The following is a 27,227-nucleotide window of genomic DNA, read 5'->3' on the forward strand; positions in this document are numbered from 1 at the left end:
TTCTTGTGCTTTAGTGAAAACAAAAAACTGATACAACAAACAGAATTAGGAGACAAACAGAATTTGTGTAAACAGCAAACATCTTTAAGTATCCTGCAGAAAACAAAAGATCAATTTATAAAATACTCAATAGCCTTTTAACCTTTTAGTTTTTCAGAAATCTACAAATATAAGAAAATGCCACTTGACAGTTTCTCACTACACGTTTTTTTTTTAAACGTGTTTGCACTTTTAGTTTAAGTGTGACGTGGTTAAATTGTGGCTACATGGAAGCTACCGTTGTAACCGTTATTTAAATCTACTAATAATTGAGGAACTAGACTTAAAATACCAAGGACATCAAAATAAAGACATTTTTTCCCTTTTACCCATCGTAGGTCTATTCTACTTAAATACACAATTTCTTAAGATATGATTTTTCTTTTGGTTGTTTGAAAATGCCAGAGCTTTTAGGGCAGTATAACACATTTTCCGATTTTTATTTTATATATAGTTGTATAAGTTTGCACTTAATCCATCCAAACAGTCACGTTTTATTTTCACTGTCTGGTACTATGAGTAGAATGTGAGCTCCTGTACTAAAAACGAAGCACAGAAACAGTTAAAAGATGTTTCACCTTTTCTCGTAAACCCAAAATGGTTTCTAATGACTGAGAGAGGTAAATACTATCGAAAGCCTTAAAGCTACCAAAGAAGTGTCTGTACAATCTGTAAACATTCTTTGGTCCAACGTCTCCATTATCTATAATGTCAATATGAGAAATGTCGGCATCTTGTTCAAAAACATACTCATAAGCTCCTGACGTAAAACTATTCGTGTTTTGTTGTTCATAGTTAGTAGGATACCATTGAAATCAATTTCTTGTTCGTTCTGCTCCTGCTCCCTTTTTTCGGGAAAGCAGTGTATTGCCCTACTTCCGGCACATTTTTGATACTGTAAGTTCGGCTCCATTGAAACATTTTGATACAAAAACGGTAAATTAGTGGCTAGATTTATTCTTTTTTATGTAAAGTCTCAAATAAAAGGTCTTATTGAAGCTCAATGTATGAGCTCCATGTTTGAATTTTATTCCAGGGTATGGCCCTCTTTTGCATTTTTTTTCTATTCTTGGAGCTGGTTTATTATAATTTTTTATAGTGTTTCAAGTCATTTTTATGTTGTTATGTGCTTTCTTTTCTTTCCATTTTATCGCTCTTTGTTCTCTACGCTGCTGTTCTTTTTTTGTGAGTGAAAATTTAAGCATCACTACTACTATTGCACCTCTTTTGCATTGAATATCCCACCAATCAAAAACGAGACATTGAACATCGGTCCGGCGTTCTCCCTGCGTAAATTTTTTCTTGAGAAATTTGAGTTAAGGTGCTGCTTCAAAAGTGATGGTGCTGCTACAGAGATAGTGCTTATCGATGGACGATGGATCGAACGAAGAAAAGACTAGGAGTCATATCGTCGATATCACTAATTGATGCGGCTGGACCAATTGCCTTTCATTTAATCTAAAAATCATCTAATTAAAGATTATTTTGCTGTTTTTTGCTTTTATTTTTATAGGGAATATGTTTTGATTTTGAAAAATAGCCATAACTAATTATAGTTTAACAAAAAGGATAATCTGAGAAATACTTTAAATTCACTTGTTTTAAACTGTCATAACGAAAGATTAATTTCGTAGGATTGTTTTAGTCAAGTACTTGTATTAAAAGCCAAAACGACCAACATTTAAACTAAAAGCTGATTATCGTTAGTAAGTAATTTGAAAACTTCACCTCTGTTGACTCCGAAAGCTAGCAAAAAGCCTGGTTCATGGGCCTTTTAATGTGATGAACCTAGATTTTCTCAGGCCTTCCGCTATATCAGTGGTCTCCCACATTGTACTCTTTTCAGAGCAGCTCCCGACACTCAATTTCTTTTCTAGGAAATACCGGTGATAGGCTTTCGGGGTCGTGCAGTCTGATCTTGAAGAGTCTTTGGGATTGAGTCCGAGCTAGTGGAGTTTCAGACGGACGGGATTTGCCACTTTTTATCCAGTTTTTGGTTGACTTTCTTTTTTGTATTTTTAGTTTGCCTGTCTTATTCTTCATTTTGGTAAAACAGAACCAAATTCTAATATGATATCCCCATTTCCTCTTTTAGCATGTTTTCCACTCTTCCTTTGTCTTATTGGCTTTTTTCTGCTTTGTTTATGCGTATATTAAATATTGAAGTTTCTTGTCGTCACGATTGTGCAATTCAACTTCAAGAATTCACAGGTCTCGAGCAAGTCTCAATTTTTATTTCGAGTAAAAGGTAACAATTTACCTCGGGGTATGTAGGACTGAAAAAAATCTTTTTTGAGCCGTTTTCCCTCCTCCGCCGGCCCTCCCTCATTCGACACCTCTGGCTACCTTACATTTAGAATCAAATCAGTTTGTAGTGTATCCCAAAACAAATAAAGTTACTGTCTGACTTAAAATTATGTTTCCTCTTTATTTATTTAATATCGTTAAATCTATTTGACAATTCAGATCATTTCCCATTGAATTGTTTTACTTACTGAAAAAACATCCCTCGGGGCCAGGGATTGTATTCCTTTACAATTTATATTTCTCCCCTTCTCCAAATACCTTCTTTTTCTGACATTTGTCGTTAGTCTAACTAAATCATAACATAACTTATTCATTCCATGTTCGATCTATTCTCATATTCGTCTTAGGCCTGGAAAAAGTTCGTCTCCAGGGATTTTTCTAGTGGCTTAGAAAAGTCCTCGAAATTTTATCCTAGAAAAGGGACCGAAAGTGAATTAAACTCCTGAATAATTTTATATGTATAAATAGGCCCTGTATTTGTGTGATTGTACCAGCTGAGGCCTTATTTATATTAGGGCAATATTTCCGTGTGGGAAATAGTTTACCCTAAGGATTTACGAGCCTTATCAGTCTGGGAACATGAGGGCAAAAGAAGGGTGAAGCTAATTTTAGAGGGGAAACTGGATTTTAAGTGGATTTCTAGCTTAGGGAAACAAAAACTGCTGTGAGACAGAGCTGTTTAGTACTTGATCAGAAAAATTTGCGTTGGTTTGAAATTCTGTTCTATCGAGAGAGAAAATATGGTCATTTACTGCTCTTCTAAACATACTACAAATTTTTTCGTGTTGTTCTAGCTTTGTAACGCTATGGAGTCTTTCTAATTCAGTTCTATTAGAAGAATGAAATTGGGTCTTTACTCCCATTCTAAGCTATAACACATTTATCAATTTTTTTTTCATGTTTTTCTAACTTGGCGACGCTTTGCATAAAGAATGCAAATAAAAAAGGCCTAAATAAATACAAAATGAATGATAACTTAAAAGGTCAAATAAACAATTTAAAATAGCTAAAATGAAATAAAAAAAATAAATATCTACCAAATAAAAAAAAAATTAAAATAGGATAACGATCCTTCAGATCCATTAATGGTACATAAGGAATCAAACTTACTTCAATGTCTGGATTTTTCTCTTACGGGGACAGGTAGTAAGTTTGTCGCCCAAATTTGTAGCAGTGGGAACCAATCCCGGGGCCTCGTATTGCCAATAAGTAACTAATAGAAATTCAATACCTAAACCAAAATAGCTAAATAAGTAAAGATATCGCATTTGCAAAGTATTGAAAAATGAAAACATAATAAGGAGCATCTGAAATAAATAAAATAAATAAATAATGATACTAAAATAAAATAAATGATAAAATACATAAAATAAAAAAATAGTCAAATTTATTAAATACCTCACGTTTGAAAAGAATTGAAAAATGGAAACGGAATAAGAAGTATCTGAAATAAATGAAGTGAAATTTATGATCGTTAATTTCAAGCGGATGAGAAAGACGAAATTTGAGGCCCCGTTTTTATGCGTCTCAGGTCTTTTAGTACTTTGTTCTATAATGATTAAAAGGATATAAAGTCAAGTAACTGGGCGGAAGAAAAATATTACAAGTCCAAGAAAAAAATTCGCGTAAGGGTTCCCCTTACCCAAGTAGCCTACATGTATAAGTTGCAAGGTTTCACAAATTATTGTGTAATTTTCGCACAACCGAAAATTTCCCAATCCCCTCCGTCTAAACGCAAAATGTGAAACCCCCTACCGCTTCCCCCATCAGTACTTCGAAAGTCTCTTCTTGGTCCCTACCTATCGTTATCGAGATGCTGCATTTATGTTGTTTTAATAACGTGGATGCATAGGTTTCTTACATCTACTTTTGCTCCTCCCTCCCCCGTCGGAATTTAAGGTCAACTTGGCCACCGACATCCCTAGAATATTTTAACTCTATCCAGAAACTGTTCCTTAGGTAATGTCAAATATGCCATCTAGTAACTTGGGCGTGCTTTTTTTTCAGTCTACATTGCCACTTAACTGGAAATAAATTTTTATCTGACAAAGGTTTATCATACCAGAAATTTTAAACAATTTGGAGCCGAAATGTCTATACCGTTCTTTCTACCCCTCTTCCAAGTCAATATTACAGGTCCACTTGCCCCACCCCAAAACTGCCTGAAATTTTTAGCTTGGTCCCCAAAGTTGTTCCAAGGATATCGTAGAAAAGCTATTTTCATCACCTGACAGTAACTAGTATCTTTGGTTTACGTCTCTACTTAACCGTGAATAAAATGTAAGTCCCTCAGAGACTGTCAAGCCTCGGTCCAACTTTTTATTTGTTAATACTTAGAGTCCCCTTCGCCCCCTAACACTCTCAGGAAGTTTTAACTTAATATCCATACCATTCCATAGATTTTGCCGTTGCAAAATCACCTAGTATCACATACTATCTTTTTATTTACCTCGTTAATTAAACGTGTATGAATTCGAATCCCCATAGGGGATCTATAGTGCAAAAACATTTTTGGTGGACCGGAGATATAACATTATTTGCCCTCCTCCCTTCCCTCAAACGAATTTAAGTCTCCTTGTCCCCTCACACTACCTAGAAGTTCTAACTGCTTTCCTCCAAGCCGTTCCCGAGATAACTCAGATATGCTATTTTCATAACTGGGATAAACATATTGTCTTTTAGTTAATTGCCCTCTGCCAAGTCGGTCCCTCTGGTCGACTTAACCTTCTCTGCCTCTTGAAAGTTCCAACTCGATCTCCCAAGTATATCTTATTTTGTTAACATTGGTAAATATAGCCTTTCGTTTTACATTGGTAGCTTACCGTTAATATATTCTAGTTCACTCGCTTTGTGACAAAACTTTTAGGCAGACTTCAGAAAAAATATATAGAGTTCTTTTCTGCCCCCCTCCTCCAATTTAGAATTCAAAATCCACATGCCCCATGCCCCCCAAAAAAAACTCCTTGAAAGTTTCAACTTTACATTTCAAACGTTTCCTAGGATTGTCAAGACACACTGTCTTGATAACCTAGCAGCATTTGGAATCTTTTGTTTTTGTCCCATAGCAGTTCGTAGTGCAAAAATATTGAGGTTGACTGAAACCCACCTTTTTCAGCCCTCTCAATCAAAACAAATTCAAAACCCCCTTGAGTCTCTCCCTTTCTTCTCCTAGACTGCTTGAAATTTTCTACTACATCCCCCAAGCCGTTCCCACATATTGCAGACATGATATTTTGATAACTGTCTTTTAATTTAGCTATACTCTCCTCCCAAATTCAAAGATAAACATGCACCTGTCTCTTCTCCTCAGTACTCCTTGAGTAGGTTCAATTTGTTACCCCAGGCCGTTACCCCGAACCTTGAACACTCTTTAATACCTAGAACCTTGAACACTCCCTGAAAGTTTCAACTCGATTCCTCAAACTATTCCAGGAAATTTGCAGGGAATTCGAAGCCTTGGGTGCACAAGAGGTTTTTTTTTTATTTATTTAGTCAGGTACGCTCTTGAATTCCAGAGTAGGCATATACTCTTGGGAACTCCGGGAATCTTGGCCTAGTGAATGTTCTCCAAGAGCTCCTAGCCGACCGGGCAACCAAGCCTATGCCTGGCCGCCTTTTCTACTAACATTATCTGTGACCGAAGGGTAATTTACACAATTTAGGGTCATTCTTCCTGGGGCTGTGGGCATAATATTGACCATGGAGGCAAACTTATTATGTCTTTTGACGTATTTGAACAAAACAACTATCTCAAAAATTTTGGGCAAGTTACTTAGGTGTTACGGGGGAGATGGGTAGTAGAAAATGCACGGGAGGGTCACGGGTTGCCCTCAAATCAATTTTATCCTTAAAGAGGATGATAAAACCTTCAGTTTCGGATCGAATGAGACCTATTGCAAGTTTTTACGCCCCCCCCCCCCATTCCTGTCTATATGAATTAACGAGGGGAATTTATTATTTTTTTTATTTCTGGTCCTTCGTTGAGCCTCATTTTGTGGCGAACCAGTATTTGTTTTTCTGTTTTTCCTTTTGCATCGGGGTCTCATTAGTCCGAGGACTTACGATATACGTTCTATGTCGATTGCGAAAAAGAATTTTGGTCCCTTTTTCGGGGTGAGCGTGCTCTGCAAATTTTGTCTGTGTTAGTTTCCTCTTGGTCCATTGACTTACGGCTGTAAGTTTCAAGCTGATCGAGTCCGAAAAATCTGTCCATTTTAGGCCCCTCCGCAACAAGTATTTGATTCTCTTTACCAAGGGAGCGATTCCAGAAATTTCGAGCCAATCCCACGCCCAACATCTAACAAGCTCCGCGTTTTCAATAATGAAAAGCATTAGCACTATTTATGGCCCTTACCCATGTGGTTGTTGGGGTCACGTCATCCCTGAAAGTAGATTTATTAGACTCTTGGTTAGGAGGGACCTGCTAGTAATAAAGGCCTCGGGAGATAGCCTGGGTGCCCTTCAATCTTGACTCGGGGAAAACAAGTAAAACATTGATCTTCTGATTGAGGTAAAAGAAAAAGTGTATATTTTACCCAATCATGGTTTCAAAACATGGATTTCAAATTTTCAATTGCTAAAAGCTAGATTTAACGCCCGTTATTTTAGCCATATTGAAGAAGTAGTCTAATATACAGGATTTAAAACTAACAGAGAATAGAAAAACTGAAAATGTGTTTATTGGAAGGGAAAATAAAAGCAACATGGCTTGAAATCAATTGACTTTGAAAGTAGGAATTTTAGCTTATTTTGCTTTTTTTGCGTGATAAGAAAACTTATTGGATTTTTCTTGGGGGTAGGGACAGTGGATTTCTAGTAAGGGTCTTGACCTTCTATTATGCTTATGACTAAGTGAAGAATTGTTAAAACCAAGAATTTATTGAAAGCAATTTTTTCAATTCGTCATGCTTCTCCTTACTGGGGTCTAGCTTTCTATTATTCTTTTTTCTTGTGAATTGTAGAAAAAGCGTGTATTTGGTCAGAATTTACTATTTTCTGTTTACTCTTTCGCTGGAGAACAAAGATCTCGGACCTAGCCCTTTTCTCTTCATTTTGCCTTTTTACTAAAATTATAGGAAAAGTATACTTTTGGCTGTCTTTCGAAAGTATCCAATCTGTGCTGTGTCTGTCGCAACAAAGTCCCACGTAGGACCCTTGCTCAATTATCAAGATTCTTCTGACAAAAAATAGCTCTTCCTTTATGCGAAACACGTGAGGAGTAATTCAATGTCAATTCTGTTTAGTTACTAAATGAGCCGCGCCCCTTAATTATGGACACTAACTGTCCTATAAACAGCATAGTAACAAGGTGTAAATCGGTCATTTTTTTTTTCTTTGTGAGTTTAGCTAATATACATGAAATGGAAAACGTCTAAATCGTTACTAGCAATTTGCCATGGAAACCCCCGGTAGAAGTTGTTTAGCGGAACACAACTGCATTGGAAACTTGAATCCATATTCAAGAACTGGTTTTCCCTTGTTTAATTAGACCTGTAGCTGCTTTCTGTTTTTTGAGAAAGAAATAAAATATTAATAGATCCTTGAAGCAGTAAGCGCTTGCTGAAAATGAAATCAGACTAGTTCATTTTCTCTTCACCTTGGAAACGGAATAGATTTATTTTATGGATAGAACAAAAATAAGGAGTTTGGAGCTTGATTCTCATTCAATGTGATAAATGTTCGTCTCTTATTCGTGCAAGATATTTTATCTTTAATTTCATCATTCAGCATATCAGAATTTGTTAAGGCCTATTTGCAACAAGCGTTTAATAATGAATGTATATTCAATTTCTTTTTACCCATCATTGTGTGAAAATCGCTTTAATGATATAGTAGGAGAAGAGAAAAGAGGGACAAAACAATAAATGAAATTCACTCTTGAGCTAAGCCTCTCTGCTTCTTTTTCCAATGAATTGGAGGTGTTCAACGTCCGTTTGGCGAGAGTGCCATCTAACCTTCGACAAATATGACCACGCCAGACCGAGTAGCATCTTTGTTGTTGCAAAAACATGTTTTTGGTGGTAACGTATTTGAATTTACGTTACCGGCTCCATTCAAGGGGAAAGACACTAAAAATTTGTCCTAGGCAGGAGTAATCAAACACATCGAGGGCGGGAGCATCTGCCACATCGAGGGCGGGAGCATCTGCCGCATCTTGGGGCCACGTCTTGCAGCAAGTAGACCCATGGAGTGGATCATTGGTTCATTGCCATGTGAAACTGAATTTATGCTGAATTTGGTTATTCCTAGGAGGGTGTAAAGAGGGAGGCTTTGAGTTGATTGGGATGGAAGAGGAGCGTGCGTAGCTATGTTAGCCTCATGCTGCTTGGTGCTGCGGTGAGTTGTTAGTAGTTGTAGTAGACTAAAAAGCTGTCGTTGTTTTTTTATGTGAAAACACTGTTGAAATTTATGAATGCGTACAAATAATTTGGTAGACTTGACCCCTTTATGTAATTTTAAATAAGAAATTAGCATGAAAATCAGTATATGCTATAGCTGAAGCGTTAATTTTCAAATGGAGTTTCAGTGATTTTTTTTTTGTGCCAACATTGAAGTTTCCTTAATAAAACAGCTTTTTATTTATAGGTCCAGACTACAAAAAACTGAAGCCCGCGAAGGAATGTATACCGATTGAATATCCCAAGCCTGATGGTAAGATCACCTTTGACCTTTTGACGTCGGTTGCACTGACTGGAACGAATCACGAGCCTGACCAGCCTCCGCATTTGACCTTGAAAGATGATACGGTTCAAGTAAAGAGGAACTTGGCAACATTTGATGGACCTGAAGCTCGATTTTGTCCTGCTGGTGAGTTAGGGCAGATTCTCTAATCTTTAGTTTAAATCATGGGTACATGCACAATTTTCGTCGGAAGGGGGGGGGGCAATGAAAAATTTTAACTTATGAAAAAAAATTTGTGAACTATTGTTACGTTTTTTACGAGTAAAAACTTCGGGGGAGGGAGCTCAAACCCTCTGAACCCCTCCCCACTGGATGCGGTCTTGGCTTAAGAACACTGGAAGGAATTTCAGCTACTTGAAAAGAATTAAGTTCTAATCAGTTCTCATCAAAGAAAAAAGGACTAGTTAAGAATATCTATGATTTGCATTAAAAAACATCCACGAAAATTAATAAAATAACAAATTAAAAGCAAATTGAAATGGAGACTCGAGAATACAGAAGCTATTGTAACCAGCTTCATCTAACATACCCTCCCCTCCCGCGCCCACTTCTACCGTCAAAATTACTATTGCTTAAATACACCTTTAGAATTTTGTGAGAAAAAGTTTCTAAGTATATTGACCAATGCTAATCTAAGGATTCAGGTAAGTGTACAGAGGGAAGGGGAAACTTCAAACCCATGTACCCTAAATCTTATATTTTCCCTATATCTCCAATACAACGGGCATATTTCTTTTCTTCGTTGAACTTGTGACCCCCACTCCTCCAAAGAATAAAATGGATGCATTCCTGTGACTCACCCTATGAATTTGTCATTTTCGTTGTTAAGAGAAAATGCATGTGTGTTTAACTTTAAAATCTTATTCGATTCAGTGCAAGCTAACCCCTTCTGGTTTCATGGATGGCTGCAGAGAAAAGTTCCCCTATTTCTTTCCCCAGTTTCCAACCACTAACTCCCCCTTGACTCGTCCACCTGTATATTTGCAATGACGTCAAAAGATAAAGATATTTCATGCGACGGGGTACTTTAAAGAAGAAAACACGATGGAGAAGCAAACTCAATAAGGGATTAGAAAGGGGCTAGCTTTCCGCCTTTCATCTAAAATTTTATAATAAATAAATATAAATAAGAACATGAGGGAGGATCTATTAAGAAAAAATTTTTACCAATCCACTGGAATGTTACCATATGTTGATGCGATTATAATTTGTATTTTGGAAAGGCAATAACCATAAAATTGAAATCGAGCAATGCTTGAGTAGTCATGGGATGCAGTCGAGCTGAGTTTGGTCCCTGGCTGTAATCTAGATGAAAGGAGGATTAGAAAGGGGATAACTTTCTACTTTGGACTTGAATTGTGTAACAAATAGATGAAGCGAGTAGCACCTTATTTAGGATATAATAATATAAAGAGCATTAAAAAAAGAACATATGAGAATAAAATTGATAATATTATGGATGGTTATTGTTGACAGGGTGATTACTTAGAATTCTTAGAAAGTTTTCCTAAAATCAGCAATTTCCTTTTATCAAAAATCATATCCATAGTCTTCTGTATCTTATCTCTTACTTCGTAAATACCGTATTATAAACTCATTCACCACCCTATCATGGTAAAAAATACGGCATTTGACCTTACAGTCCTTATAGGTGGTTCTGATTTCCTTTTCATGGCCCTTCAGCCAGGAAGTGCAATGTGGGGCTGAAGATCAGCTGCCCTATGCTTTCGCACATCCTTCCTGTTTACCTTCCCTAGATTTCTCTAAGTACCCGTTTATGACTCTGGCATAACTCTGGCAGAGCTTATAGAGTCACGCCATTGGTCCCTGTTCCAAAATAACGAGCGACATCAGGGATCGAAGTCCCACCCTCGCAGACAAGGGATTTCAATATATATATATATATATATATATATATATATATATATATATATATATATATATATATATATATATATATATATATATATATATATATATATATATATATATATATATATGTAAACGACACGTGGCCTACCGCCATGTGTCTTAAGAGCTCTGATCGAAGTGACGAGGACAGCTGCATCAGGAGCTAATTTAGCGTAGCGACATTTGATATTACAGAATTTTTCCATCTCTCCAGCTCCAAAATCTCCAAAGCTGGATTCAATTATAACAAAACCTTCGTCGCCAACTAACTTTAAGGCCAATTTGTCAGCCAAAATTGATGAATTTCTGTGAGCAATATTGGCAAAAGGGCTAGCATGAACCAAGACAGGAGTTCCCTCTAATGTTTGCAAAAGATTGGGATTGACAGCATCCTTCAACAGAACTATGAGCGCTCCTGTTTCTCTCAGATCATCTGCGGTTACAGGAAGGCCTAAACTATTGCTGGCAACCACAATCCTAACCAGTCTTTGCTGCATATTTTCTATGTAAGTAGTCCCTAGATTTCTAGTCCTTAGTTCACCTTCCCTAGATTTCTTTAGGTACTCGCTTAGAGCTGGCATAACTCTGCCTGAGCTTACAGAGTCACCCCATTGACCCCCTTTCTAAAATAACCAGACTCTTCAGGAATCGAAGCTGCACCCTTACGGACAAGGGATTCAAGTCCGTGATATATATATATATATATATATATATATATATATATATATATATATATATATATATATATATATATATATATATATATATATATATATATATATATATGTATATATATATATATATATATATATATATATATATATATATATATATATATATATTCACCGAAGAATACTGGCTGGTATCAGAATTGGCTATATTTCATTTCTGCTTCGCCATATGAATTACTTCCTGTATGTCCTTCCTTTTCCTCATAATCGTCACTATTTACATTACATTCATTGTTCACTGTTAGTCGGTATCTTTATTAATTGGAATATTCCGTTGTCTTTGATCTAAGCCAATTAGTCCGGAAAATAAGTTTCGTTCAGTTGTAGTTTGATGCTACTAGGCTATATAGAGAATGAGATACATGTTGCATTTTGAATCAGAAAAGTAAAGGGACCTTCAATCGATATTGTTATAAGCTGCATCTTCGTGCCTAGAATGATAAGGTGTATCTTAAATTTATATGACTTCATGTAAGACAACAACTGGGTTTAGAATAAATTTTGTGTGAACAATTTTTTGCTTTTGAATTTTTTAAATCTGCTGAGTCAGTGGTGCGTAACTGAATATGTTGTCAACATTTTGAAATACAGTACTTAGAATCAGTGGTGGCGCTAGGTGTTTTTGACCTCTGCAGCCGCACAGGGCTTGTGCCACCAGGATCACTGTTTTTCAGTATAGAAATAACATAAAAGCACAAAGCTGCTCGAATACTCTGTCATTTCTTACAACATGTAATCAAACAGTTTGTGGTAACGAACTGTAGTAAGGAGCGACCCGGCTCAATAGTAACCAAAACCCCAAATTGGTATCAAAATTCCAAAAAATTGATACCAATAGTTACATCAAAAGAATCGCATTTTAATGCTGATTTTAAATATATAAGTTTCATCAAGTTTAGTCTTACCCATCAAAAGTTACGCGCCTGAGAAAATTTGCGTTATTTTAGAAAATAGGGGGAAACACCCCCTAAAAGTCATAGAATCTTAACGAAAATCAGACCATCAGATTCAGCGTATCAGAGAACCATACTGTAGAAGTTTCAAGCTCCTATCTACAAAAATGTGAAATTTTATATTTTTTTTCCATACATTTTTTTACATTTTATATTTTTTTACCATTGTTTTACCATAGTTATCAAACAGTTCGTGGTAATGAACTGTCGTAAGGAGCGACCCGGTTCAATAGTGTTGGTTTACCTCCGTGAAGTATGCGTGTTTTCTAGTGGAACAGAATACATATGGCGGGCGGCAGTGACGACAGAGCTCCTTTCTACACGATTTTTACCGACATCTATGCGTTCTGGGCGGTCTGCTTTCCATAAGTTTCTGCTGCGGTTCCCATAATTTTGTTAATAAAGTTTTATATTTTCATCGTATTTTTGGTACATTTCTTTAGGATTCACCTAACTTCACTTCTTGGATGTGTTCTGGATAACGGACAAGTGCCGCCATTTCATCTGCGAATAGACACCTCATTTAACGATAGATGTCATTCACACTTCAATTATTCCATCTTCTTAACGTGAATACTAAACCGGTTTTCCATGATCATATTTACCAACTAAGAGGCGGTTTTACCACTCCGTCAGAACTTGCCATTCATTGTTTTACCATAGTTATCAAACAGTTCGTGGTAATGAAGTGTAGTAAGGGACCCGGCTACTGTTTTACTGTTTTAAAATGTAGAGTTAAGAGAAAGAGTCAAACTTTAGCGTAAAGAGCGGGGCGTTGAGAAGGAAAAGCCCCTTTCATATACGGAGTAATTTCTGTTCGTTTTAAGTTTTAATGTCGCTCCTTACTTTCATTTTTAAAACTTGTTTTTTTTTTATTTAATACCGTACAGAACGATACCTCGTGCTGCATTGTGAATACTTACCCTGAATACAAACAAAAACACCTACGCAGTAATTTTAATTAAACGAATGACATAAAATCGGTTTTAAGTAATATCCATTGGGACCCTGTAAACTGATATTGCAGAGTTCTCCCAAAGATGCAACACTGCCACTGCTTAGAATGATTTTCTAGTAGTATTTGGGCCCGGAAATATTTTGCATCCAAAATATGATCTGTCTCTTCTGTCTCTTGTAGAGTAAAATCGTCTCAGGAAATGTGACACTTAAATAAATTTTTAGGAATTTTCTTTGCTTTTGAAGTCATTTATGAAAAATTGACAGTTGATAAGTCCTTTGTGAGGGAGATTCATTTAATGTAGCAAAAAAATAACAACTCCTGTCTAACGGCCATGTTATCAGTAGCCAAAAAAACAGGCTAATATAATAAAAAAGGAACGAGATAACCAATCCAGATCACACTTTTACCACAAACCATACGTCAAAACAATTTCATTAGATCTATTATTATAATGCTCCTCTGAGACCCCATCCTTGTTTATCAATATCAGCAAAAAAACAAAAGGAAAAATTGTAGTCACTAGAGTCAGTTCTTTAATTGCACTTAGATTTTTTGAGTGCGACGACCTATCGCGTCCAACTTGAAGCTAAGGAATGCATTTATTATATTCTGATTTTGTGTAGCAAATTATATTATTTCAATTATATTATTTCAAACGTTATTGATTTGTTGCACGTTGTTGATGGACCTTTATAATATTTGCTACTAATATAAAATCAATCAGGATTAGTTCCAAGGGAAATAGCACAAAGGACCTAGGAGCCAATCAAAGACCAGCTTCACATCTGTTGCATTATTATTATTTGACAACAAGTGTTTATGTAATATGATTCTTTAGCCTTTCCCTTCTTCTGGATCATGGAGGGGTGGTCCCTTTTCCCGATCTATCATGAGTTCTCCCTTTCTGCATTGTTCGCAATCCCCTTGATCGACATTCAGTGTTCATTTTGTGTGACTGATGGGCGTTTTTTTTTTTGTGGTCAGATGGAAAATTGTTGTCGATATATTGGACGTATTTCATGACCAAAAACGTTGTGCTAGCAATTGAAAATTCTGTCGAACAAATTGCATTTAATGATTTTTTTCTGATTTTTTATGATTCACAATTAGAACAAAGTCAAACTTCCGTATTTTTTCATTTTATAAATAATTCCAAACTATTTTTGTGCTTTACTTCTTCTTCTTGGTTTTGGCCATTTGGCGTTAATTTTTATCTCTTCGTTAGGTAAACGCAAATTAAGGCCATTTGGCCTTAATTTGTGTTTTTCTCGTTTGATAAATGATTCCAAACTATTTTTGTGCTTTACTTCTTCTTCTTGGTTTTGGCCATTTGGCGTTAATTTTTATCTCTTCGTTAGGTAAACGCAAATTAAGGCCATTTGGCCTTAATTTGTGTTTTTCTCGTTTGATAAATGATTCCAAACTATTTTTGTGTTTTACTTCTTCTTTTTTGGCCTTGGCCATTGGGTCCTAGTTTGTGTTTTTCTTCGTTTGACAAATGATTCCAAACTAATTTTGTCTATTTGGCCTTAATTTTTGTTTTGTTTCATTTGATGAATGATTCCAAACTACTTTTTTGTTTTTTACTCCTTATTTTTTGGCCCTAACCCCGTGTGAGGGAAGGGGTCTTCGCAAGAGTCTCTTTGGGGTCCCTCTTTTGTGTTCATGTATGTCATTACGGTGATCCAAAGTTGCAACACAGCTTGTACGTTTGTTACAGTTTTGAGGTAAATGTTTGTTTGTTGGTATTTTGCTGGATCTTTTGTATCGATTGGTGAAATCAGAGATGTGTATCAAGTGTCTTCTTTAATTTCTTTTTTGTTTGTCCATCGTGCAACCAAAATATCAACAACTGCTTTTTTTCACAAGTTTTTTGACAATTGATGGGGGGGCTTCGTAATATTTTAAAACTCTTTGTTTTCTTTAAATGATCTGGCAAAGTTGATTTTTCTAACGAATACAAAGAGTCATATTAAAAAGTAAAATAAGTTGTATAAATAAATAAAGTCGTATGATATTTCCAATTTAAAATGTACAGAAATTACCAAAAAATAACTGTTCAACTACCTCCCTCTAAACCTTCTAAAGGCTAAAGTGTGATTTGTGCCATACCGGAATTTTTTTTTTATTTTGATTAGAACGTTTTTTATTTGTCTTACTATAAAAAACAACACATAAACTACATAATATCATTGGGCTATTCAGGGTTTAGGAATAAGATCTACTGCAAATAAGAGTGGGGCTACCATTTTCCCTCTTCTAAACTGCTTGAGTGGCATTTGAGTGGTTTTTATTCATATTAACTGAAAGTCTGCGTAATTTATGGTCTTTCATAAAGCTGAAGCCATCCTGACGATCATCCTGTAACCTTTAATAAATACGTGTCTTAGTCCACCATTATTTTTTTACTTTGTTGAATAGTTATTTTCTAATTTTTAACTTTTTTAGGAATAAAGGTTAAGGTTTTTTTATATGAAAAAAAAGAGAACTGTTCTTTGGAAAAAACGGATGTCACAGATTGGTGCGACCGGATTTTTTCTTAATGGAGGCTCCATTGGTCCTTTTTACCCGGTTCTGAAATTTCGATCTGATCACTGAAATTTCAGCTTCGTTGAAAACATTCAGGGAAGCAGATTTTTTTTGTTTCAAGGAGATTGAAGCTTTTTTTTTTTTTTTTTTTTTTTTTTTTTTTTTTTTTTTTTTTTTTTTAATAATAATAATAATAATAAAATATTTGTAGCATTGAAAACAAAGCTTTGAAAAATTCAGAAAATATGATTTCGGGAGTTTACACATTTTCATGGGATATTGTGAAGCTATCCCTTTGACTCATATTCATTTTGAGGAACGTATATAGTCGATTTTCTGGTGTCACGAATCGATACAAAACAATATTTCCAAAATGTTTTCTTCTCTATAGTTGTTTTGCCCAATGTATATGCCCAGTTACATGCAAGCCGATTGGAGACACAATAATTATAGGCCTTTTTCGGATTTCACGAATCTGTACAAGAGACAGTTTTTGATAGTTTTTGTCGTGTTTTTTTTTGTTTCAACTGAAAATAAAGTCACATTAAAAGTTAAAACGAACAGAAATTATTTCGTATATGAGGAGGACTTTCCCCTCTTCAAAACCTCGCTCTTTATGCTAAAGTTTTTTAGTGAAAAGCCTTTTAAAAAAGCCTCTAATCAATTCTAATTAAACGGCCCTTGCGTTTCATGAGTCGTCCTTAAAGAATTGGGACAAAAAGTCAAACTTGAGCGTAAAGAACGGGGTATTGAGGAGGGGTAACACCCTTATATATGGGATAATTTCTGTTCGTTTTAAGCTTTAATGTGGCTCCTTACTTTCAGTTGTAAAAACTGATTGTTTTTGTTTAATTTCTGATCGTTTCTAAAATATTGCCAGAAGAATCAGGCTTCTCTTCCATAAACCTTCCCATGGAAAATCCCCCCAGCATGAAATTCCCCTCCATGCGGGAAATTTCTGCATGCTTCCCAATAATAAATACTATACGTGAACATTCGGCGAATTTCATAACTTGTAGCCCTTTCCTCAGGGGCTGTGGGGGGGGTCATGTTATCCCCAAAGGCGTAGTTATTAGACCTTTCAACTATGCTGATCAAAATGGTTATTTCTAATTTTGATCGGACGATTTAGGGCAAAAAAGAGGCTTGGGCAGGCTAGTTGCCCTCCAATCTTTTTGGTCACTTAAAATGACTAGATCTTTTAATTTCCGTTTGAATGAGGCCTTTCCCGGTATTCTGTGTCTATTGGTTCGATACAATCACCCCTGATGGGAAAAAAATTAACACGCACCTGTGAACTTTCTTCTGGCCAGAAATACAAAATTCCATGTTTTTGCAGTTGGGAGCTTGAAACCTCTACAGTAGGGTTCTCTGATTCGCTGAATGTGATGGAGTGATTTTCATTGAGATTCCTTGACTTTTGGGGTTTACTTTTAGCTTTTGATGGGTAACACTAAACTTAATGAACAGTATATATTTGGAATAGCATAAAAAGACGATTCTTTTGATGTATCTATTGATGTCAATATTTCGTTTTTAGAGTTTCGGTTAATATTGAGCCGAGTCGGTCCTTACTCCTATTCACATTATCTGCCTATTCATATCCACATTACCTGTAAATTTCAAGCTTATCAGAAATTTGAATTTTGGCCCATTTTTGGCGTCACGAACCGATGCTGCCAAAATTTGTTTCAAATATTTTCTCTATAAATTAAGTTTGCTTTTTTGAAGTAAAACTCAGGCTCAAGTAGTTACTGTTTTACTTTTTTTTAATATTTATTTTTTTCAAAAATAGACTATATTAAAAAATATAAATATTATTCAAGTTTAATATTAAATTAATAACAATATAATTTAATATTAACTTTTATCTAATATTAAAAAATATGCAATAAACATTAATAGTTAAGTTTTAAGACTGGGAGTCAGGATTAGTTCAGTTTTTCATCGTTGGTAAATTTAAAATATCACAGGTTGAACTTCCGAGGAGGTTATATTCCCACTAAGCTTTCTTCTCAGCGAAGTGGATCTAAAGTATGTTTCAAAATGTTAGCAACATTTGACCAAGCACAAGATATGCTATATCGGGTGGTGGACTAGTGGAGACGCACAAAAAAATTGCTTCTAGACTCTGACGTCACGAATTGGTACAGCTTTATTTTCAAGATTTTTATCTTCATTATCTTCATTACGATTCTCTTGGCCTTGTCTACATGGAACTTTAAAGCCGAACTGGAAATACCCATATGGGGGTTTCCCTTAGTCTGTGTTCGAATAGAAAGTTTTTTGTAGCCCAACCTGGTCTAGCGCATTTTTGTTTTTCAATGTAAGGGATATTAATAGAGTTTTGGGGACACAAAAGAAAATCACTTTTTTGAAAAATCATACTTTGCTGGTGTTTTTGATTCCATTTAAGCAAAAATGACTAGTTTGAGTGGTAATTGTCTGCTTTGAGTTTTACCTGTTCTGGCTTTATTTCGAATTCCATACAAGAATCTAAAAGCCGGAAGAACGTTCTTTTTTTATAATTTTGGAACTAGTAAAGTAAAACTTTCCAATGGACTTAAAGAATTCAAACTACATTCTGTTTTGTTTTTGTTTGGAGATTGAACAAACAAAAACCTAAGGAAAACTTTTTCCTCCTTCGAAGAAAATGAAGAAAGAAAGAAAGAGGAAAGGGAAGAGAAAAACTTTTTTCTTTGTTTCGAAGGAAAATTGTCAAGCTTTTTTGGACACCGAAGCTGCATACAAGGCAGTTTGAAGTGTCAGCTTTTTTTCTTCTTTCTAAATAGAAATCTTCAGAAATAAAGAACTTTTTCTTACAAAAACTCTCGTCCCCCTCCCCCATGTTTCCATTTTGTTTTTGTTTTTGCATTGCTCGAAGTTGCTCGAAATTGGAACACATTTAGACAATTTCAAATAGAGAGCGTGTCTTGCAGTCGAAAAAGGTAGGTATGTCTATCAACCTCAATCTATACAAAAACATCTTCTACAAGTGTTTTGAGCAAGCAGTCTTTGATGGCTCTATCTTATATCAAACAGTTCGTGGTAACGAACTGTAGTAAGAAGCGACCCGGTTCAATAGTAAACGAAACTCTAAAAAACACAATTTTGATACTAAAAGATATATCAAAAGAATTGGATTTGCATGCTGATTTTAAATATATAAGTTTCATCAAATTTAGTCTTTGTCATCAAAAGTTACGAGCCTGAGAAAATTTGCCTTATTTGGGAAAATAAGGGGAAACACCCCATAAAAGTTATAGAATCTTAACGAAAATCACACCATCGCATTCAGCGTATCAGAGAACCTTATCGCAAAAATTTCAAGCTCCTATCTACAAAAATGTGGAATTTCGTATTTTTTGCCAGAAGACAGATCACGGGTGCGTGTTTTTTTTTTTTTTTTTTTTTTTTTTCCAAGGGTCATCGTATCGACCAAGTGGTCCTAGAATGTTGCAAGAGGGCTCATTCTAACGGAAATGAAAAGTTCTAGTGCCCTTTTTAAGTGACCAAAAATTTGTGACAAAATTAGTGAATAGTGACAATTTTTTTTTTTAATTTGAGGGCACCTAGGCCCCCTCCCACGCTCATTTTCTACCCAAAGTCAACGGATCAAAATTTTAAGATAGCCATTTTGTTCAGCATAGTCAAAAACCATAATAAATATGTCTTTAGGGACGACCTACTCCCCCACAGTCCCCGGGGGAGGGGCTGCAATTTACAAATTCTGACCATTGTTTACATACAGTAATGGTTATTGGGAAGTGTACAGACGTTTTCAGGGGGATTTTTTGGTTTGGGAGGTTGAGGGGAGGGGGCTATGTGGGAGGGTCTTTCCTTGGAGGAATATGTCATGGGAGAAGAGAAATTCAATGAAAAGGGGGCAGGATTTTCTAGCATTACTATAAAAAAAAAAAAAAAACAATGAAAAAATAAACATGAAAAAGTTTTTTCCATTGAAAGTGAGGAGTAGCATTAAAACTTAAAACGAAAAGAGATTATTACGCATATGACGGGTTCTTCTCCTCCTAAATACCTGGCTCTTTATGCTAAAGTATCTTTAGTAATTTCAATTATTTATTCTATGGCCTCTCTGATTTAGGGGTCATTCTTAAAGAATTGGAACAAAACTTAAGCTTTAGTGTAAAGAGCGAGGTATTAACGAGGGGACAAATCCCCTCATATACATAATAAAAATATAAGAATATAGAAGTTTGTTACGTAAGTTAATTCTTAAGTTACGTATATTTTTTACTAATAAAAACGTTCGTTAAAAATTAAAAATTCTAGTTGCCTTTTTAAGTAATCAAAAACTTGGAGGGCAACTAGGCCTCCTCCCTCGCTCCTTTTTTCTCAAAATCTTCCGATTAATTGCAATTAATTAACATGCAGATTTCGTTTTAATCATTTATGTGCGGAGAGCCAAAATCAAACGTGCATTAATTCAAAAACGTTCAGAAATTAAATAAAAAAAAAAAACTTAAAACGAACAGAAATTACTCCGTGTATGAAAGGAGCTGTGCCCTTCTCAACGCCCTGCTCTTTACGCTACTAAATAAAAAAAACAAGTTTTTTTAAATGAAAGTAAGGAGTAACATTAAAACTTAAGACGAACAGAAATTACTCCGTATATCAAAGGGGCTTTTCCTCCTCAACGCCCCGCTCTTTACGCTAAAGTTTGACTCTTTCTCTTAACTCTATTTGTAAAACAGTAAAAAACTTTAGCGTAAAGAGCGGGGCGTTGAGGAGGAAAAGCCCCTTTCATATACGGAGTAATTTCTGTTCGTTTCAAGTTTTAATATTGCTCCATACTTTCATTTAAAAAAACTTTTTTTTTTTATTTAATTTCCGGACGTTTTTGAATTAATGCATGTTTTGATCTTGGCTCTCCGCACATAAATGATTAAAACGAAATCTGCATGTTAATTAATTGCAATTAATCGGAAGATTTTGAGAAAAAAGGAGCGAGGGAGGAGGCCTAGTTGCCCTCCAAGTTTTTGATTACTTAAAAAAGCAACTAGAACTTTTAATTTTTTACAAACTTTTCATTGGTAAAAAATATACGTAACTTACGAATTAACTTACGTAACGAACTTCTATATTCGTATGTTTTTATTGCGTATATGAGGGGGTTCAACCCTCGTTGATACCTCGCTCTTTACACTAAAGCTTAGATTCTGTCCCAATTCCTTAAGAATGACCTCTAAATCACAATGGCCGTAGAATAAATAGTTCAAATTGCTAAAAATACTTTAGCGTAAAGAGTGAGGTATAACGAGGATGTAAACCCCTCATATGCGTAATAATTTTTGTTGGTTTTAAGTTTTAATGCTGCTCCTTAATTTCAGTAGAAAAAACTTTTCATGTTTATTTTTTCATTGTTTTTTCAAATAATTCTAGAAAATCCTGCGCCCTCTTCATTGAAATTATCTTCCCCCATGAGAAGTTTCTCCATGGAAATATCCTCCCAAGTAACCACCCCCCCTCAACTCTCCCCCCTAAACCAAAAAAATCCCCCTGAAAACGTCTGTACACTTCCCAGTAACCATTACTATATGTAAACACAGGTAAAAGTTTGTAACTTGCAGCCCCTCCCACGGGGACTGCGGGGGAGTAAGTCGTCCTCAAAGACATAGTTACTAGGTTTTTCGACTATGGTGAATAAAATGGCTGTCTCAGAATTTTGATCCGGTGACTTTTGCGAAAAGATGAGCGTGGGAGGGGGCCTAGGTGCCCTCCAATTTTTTGGTCACTTAAAAGGGGCACTAGAACTTTTAATTTCCGTCAGAATGAGCCCTCTCACGACATTCTAGGACCACTCAGTCGATACGATCACCCCTGGAAAAAAACCAAAAAACAAATAAACACGCATCCGTGATCTGTCTTCTGGCAAAAAATGTTTTCTAAAATGGGGCAAATTTTCTCAGGCTCATAACTTTTGATGGGTATAACTGATCATGATGAAACTAATATATTTAAAATCAACATTAAAATGCGATTCTTTTGATGTAACTATTGGTATCAAAATTCCATTTTTTAGAGTTTCGGTTACTATTGAGCCGGGTTGCTCCTTACTACAGTTCGTTACCACGAACTGTTTGAAAGTTTTTTACTGTTTAATAAAGTAGAATTGAGAGAAAGAGTCGAACTTTCGCCTATAGAGCGGGGCGTTGAGAAGGGCACAGCCCCTTTCTTACACGGAGTAATTTCTGTTCGTTTTAATTTTTGATGTCACTCCTTACTTTCAGTTAAAAAAAACTTGTTTTTTTTTGTATTTAATTTATACTGAGTACGAATACGCGGAAACCCGCTGTGTTCTGAGAAACGAATGCGTATCTCATCCCAATGTGTTTAGCAACAAAATCCTAGCGTTGAAAAAAAAAATCCAATGAACAACTTAGAGCTGACGGAAAGGCTGATTCTAATTATTAGTTTTTTTCTAGAAACTTGTTACAAAGGTAATTGTGACCCTTAGAGATCCTATTCGGTTAGAAGGCTACGGAAGTAATATCAAGAGAGACAAAAGAAGTTCTTCCCTTTGAAAAGAAATCAAAGGGAGATAAGGGTGTGGTGCACTCAGTGGAAGCCACTTTGCTAATTTAACAGCATATTCTACGCCATATTATGACCAAAGCCTACAGTACAGTATTATTATTGACGAAGATAGCTTTGAAAAGGGGTGAAAGAAGAATCCAGAAGCGTAGCTAGGGTTTTCAGCGTCCGGGAACAATATCGGTTTTTGTACCTCCCCTTCCCCATTACTACCAAAGTATAGGTAAGATCATAATATTGACAAAAAACAAAAGTACCCCCTCAAAGGCAGCACTCAGGGGAAGCCGTCCCCCCTTGCCTTCTTCTAGCTGTATCACTGAAAGAATCATCAGCGTATCTCAAATTTAAGTTTTTGGCTTTCTTAAATTGCTTGATGTGAAATGGGTCTGTCGTTTCACCACTGGGGTAATGCACGGCACCGGTTCTCCGCAACTACAAGAGCTGTTTGAATATAGGGTTACGTTGTATTGAAAGCTTTGTCATGGTTTGATCCCTAGGAATTATCGTATTAAACCACATAGTATTGGAGTATGTGAAATTTTCTTGTTTCTATGATATTTGCTTTATTCATTTTCTTTTCTTGCTAATGTCTTTCATTTTGATGTGTAGGAAAACGATTGGAGATTTTTATTTAGCAGAAAGCTTGAGTAGGGTTGTAAAACTCAATATTTCCAATACCGCCCTATTTTGCTTTTAATATTCACGTATGTGATAGAATTTACTTAAATACTGATCCGAGTAGTTAGCACGCTAGATTTGAAATCCTTGGTCCATGTGGACCAAGGTTCGAGTCCTAGTGTTGCAGGTTTTTTTTTTGGAATGTGAATAAGTTCTATAAGTTCAGCCGTTGTCGACCGAGCTCTAAAGGTCCCAGGAACAATCCGGATAAGGCAAACAAGAAGGGTGTGCGAAAGCACAGGATGGTTGACCCTTTACCCCCGATTGCATTTCCTGGCTGACGGGCCACGAAATGGAAATCAGCACTGCCAGTAGGGACCGTAAATTTCAATGTCGCATTCTTTGCCTTTTACCTTAACTGATTTTACATAGAAATTTATTTGACATCAAATTAACATCTGACATCCCAATTGACATCTAGATTACATGTAATCTAGATGGCTTTAAATCACTTATGACAAAAAAGCGGGTTATTAGTGGATTATGATACTTAAGATACTTCTAGCTCCAGTACTGCAGTGCATCAACTTTTAACGTCCAAGTAATTAGGCTGATTTTGAAGAGGGGTCGCTCTCTCTCTCTCTCTCAGAAATCATATACACTAGGTTGCATGTGCTAAGCGTGGTGGGACTGTGTGACACATGTGGCATTTCAAGATGTACTCCAGGTAGCTGGGAATCAGTCCCCCCTCATATTTTGATAGGTTTAAAGTCAAGAATGACTATGTTTTTTTGAAAACTGTTGAAAACAGTTTAAGTCCTATCTTTGAAAGAGCTAATTGGAAACTCCATAATCTGAAAACCCCCCGATATGCATCTGTAGGCCAGAGTATGATTCAGTGCTCTTCATTTACGCAGAAAAAGCATCAAAGACCCTAACTTCGGCAGACTCTTAACCTGAGTTCCCTTCCCAACAACCACTCTATGGGAGGGGCTTTGATGCTTACACAGCCAAGCTTAAAAAGGGTGCGATTCCATCCGTAGATAAGTTTATATAGCCTTTAACTTATAACAACATTACAAAATTACTATGGCTTTGGCGTTCTAGAATGTATTGACTTCCTTCTGTCAATTCCGACAGATCTTGGTTTTCTTTTAGATGTCAAATACCGTTACTCTCAAATAGATATAAATTGATTGAAGAAATTTGAACCGATTTATTTGGACATAACCAGTATAATTTGAAAAAGGAAATATTATATTAGTACACTTCCTCCTCCTCTCCTCCTCTCCTCCTTCTATGCTGATAATCATATGAATTTAGCGTTTTATATTTCACTCCAAATGTTTATACAATAAGAACAACGAGATCCGCGACACGAGGTCCGCGGATCTGGTCCGGTTATGTCAGTCACGTATCTTGGACTTGTGCTTATTCTTCCCACCAAGTTTCATCCTGATCTTTCCAGTCTAAGCGTTTTCCAAGATTTCCGGTTCCCCCCCCCCTCAACTCCCCCCAATGACACTGGATCCGTTCGGGGTTTAAATTAAGACATCTGAGTTACGAGGTCCTTCTAAATATGAAATTCTATTTAGATCCAATCACTCGTTCATAAGTTAAAAATCCCTCATGTTTTCTAATTTTTCAGAATTAACCCTCTCCCCCCCAACTCCCCCAAAGAGAGTGGATCTGCTCCGGTTATGTCAATCATGTATCTAGGATTTGTGCTTATTTTTCCCACCAAGCTTCATCTCGATCCCTCCACTCTAAGCGTTTTCCAAGATTTTAGGTTTCCCCCTCCAACTCCCCCCAATGTCACCAGATCCGGTTAGGATTTAAAGTAAGAGCTCTGAGACACGATATCCTTCTAAATTTTAAATTTCATTAAGATCCGATCAACCGTTCGTAAGTTAAAAATACCTCATTTTTTCTAATTTTTCCGAATTAACCGTCCCCCACCCCCCAGATGATCTACTACTACTACTGCTACTACTAATAACTCACTGCAGCACCAAGCCGCCTGAGGCCAACACAGCTACGCACGCTCCTCCTCCAACCTAATCTATTTAAAGCCTCCCTCTTTACACCCTCCCAGGAAGTTCCCATTTCCTTTAAATCTTTATTTATGACATCCTCCCAACCCAGATAAGGACGACTTGCTTTCCGTGTAGCCCCAGATGGCCAAAAAGGACAATCTTCGGTAATCTGTCATCCTTCATCCGTAGAACGTGGCCTAGCCATCTCAACCTTTCTTTCATTATAGCCCCAGAAAGCGGGATTGAACCACACTTGCGGGATTGAACCAAACTTTCACACAGATGATCGAATCAGGGAAATGACTATTTCTAATTTAATCTGGTCTGGTGCCTGATACGCCTGCCAAATTGCATTGTCCTAGCTTATCTGGAAGTGCCTAAACTAGCAAAACCGGAACAGACAGACAGACCGACAGAATTTGCGATTGCTATATGTCACTTGGTAAATATCAAGTGCCATAATAATAACTGTTTATTTTCTTTGGATTGTATATAGGTTATGCCCAAATACGAATGCGTCACCGTGCGACATTATATCCTCTGAGGTTGTAAGGTTATATGAATAGGTCTTCGATAGTTTTTTAATCAGTTGCCTCTCTCAAAGTTTTTCTCGATTGTATCTTGTTCCTCTTCAGGCCAAAAGTGTTGTTCTATACCAAAAACATTAAAGTCACCATTTTGCTATGACACACGCTCTTTTGTTTCCTAAGAATGACACTAATAATTTCTATTGCCGTTATAATGAACCCTATTCCGACATTCTACTATCACTTACTTGATTTGATAGTTCCTTGGGAAAAAACAATGAATAAAAACGTGCATCTTTAACCATATTTTTTGAGAAAAGCACGGTTATTTTTTACACACCCCTCCCCCCGCCTCGCTCCTCCTTTTGTGCAGCTAAACATATGAATTTAGTGTTTCATGTTACACTCTAAATGTTTCAGCAGTAAGAAAGAAGTTGTCACTCTGCGGCACCCATATCGCATTTGAAGGTCAAGTGCATTCCTCAAAATGAAAGGATGTTAGGCAGTAGGGAATAATTGCATGACCATCATACGACTTCTGGGTATATTTATGTTTTTTATCTTTTCAATATCTATGTGTGCTATATCATCTTGTATGTTTATGACACAATTGAAAGACCTCTTTATATCTTCAGTGGCATTATGAACAATCGCTTTGTTGCCATTCGGGCTTTAAATATCTGATATGAGCCTCTCAGGCATGCTGAATTTAACGGCGGAATTTTCATCTAGATGCCTCCACTTTTTAAGAGTATTTCTTCTTTTTTCTTAAATGACGCAAAATTTCCGTAGGTTGTTAACTTTTGGCGAGTAACAATAAACTTAATAATTTGTGTAGGCCTATGTTTGTAACAAGGTTGTATCCAGGGGGAGCGGAGTTCGGACCCCTCACACCCAAAAATTTTTGCCACTCGCAAAATGTGACAAAATGCATATTAACAAATTTTGATGTGTTTTTTTTTTATTGTAATCCTCCTCCCTCGAATAAAATCCTAGATGTGCCCCTGGTTTGAATTAAAAATGGAAAGTGAATTTTTGTTTATTTGTGCAAAATCATACGGGTTCTTTACTCACAGTTCCTTATTGTGTGTTGCTCCATTGATCTTTAAGAATTCTAGTCTTGCGACCAAAAAGAAATAAATACAAAAAAGATACATTCAGGTCATTAGATCCATAAGCGTAGATATGATTCCACTCTAGACTCTAGAACATTCATATTCTTATTCCAATATGCTTTTGCTCGTTTTGTTCACCTATGGGGGATTTCTTTTTCACATTAATATTAAGAACTGACGTGATCGATTTTTTACTCTTTGAACTTTTTCTTTTCCTTCTTAATTTTCAGTTTTATATTCTCAATTCCCTTTTTTTGCCATTTC

General features: G+C 36.1%; 1 protein-coding gene across 2 annotated transcripts in view; it reads left to right on the forward strand.

The window, feature by feature from the left end:
* LOC136038821 (electron transfer flavoprotein-ubiquinone oxidoreductase, mitochondrial-like) overlaps positions 1–27,227 on the forward strand; it is a 204,413-nt gene that overhangs the window by 131,754 nt on the left and 45,432 nt on the right. For both annotated transcript variants that reach the window (XR_010620312.1, XM_065722224.1), the window contains exon 9: positions 8,932–9,153. Coding sequence is in view for 1 of the 2 variants with exons in the window: in XM_065722224.1 (XP_065578296.1) it covers positions 8,932–9,153 (222 nt within the window). In the remaining variant the exon portion in view is untranslated. The remainder of the gene's footprint in view (positions 1–8,931; positions 9,154–27,227) is intronic.

This window comes from Artemia franciscana, chromosome 18 (assembly GCF_032884065.1).
Source record: "Artemia franciscana chromosome 18, ASM3288406v1, whole genome shotgun sequence".
In the NCBI taxonomy this organism is placed as follows: Eukaryota; Metazoa; Arthropoda; class Branchiopoda; order Anostraca; family Artemiidae; genus Artemia; species Artemia franciscana.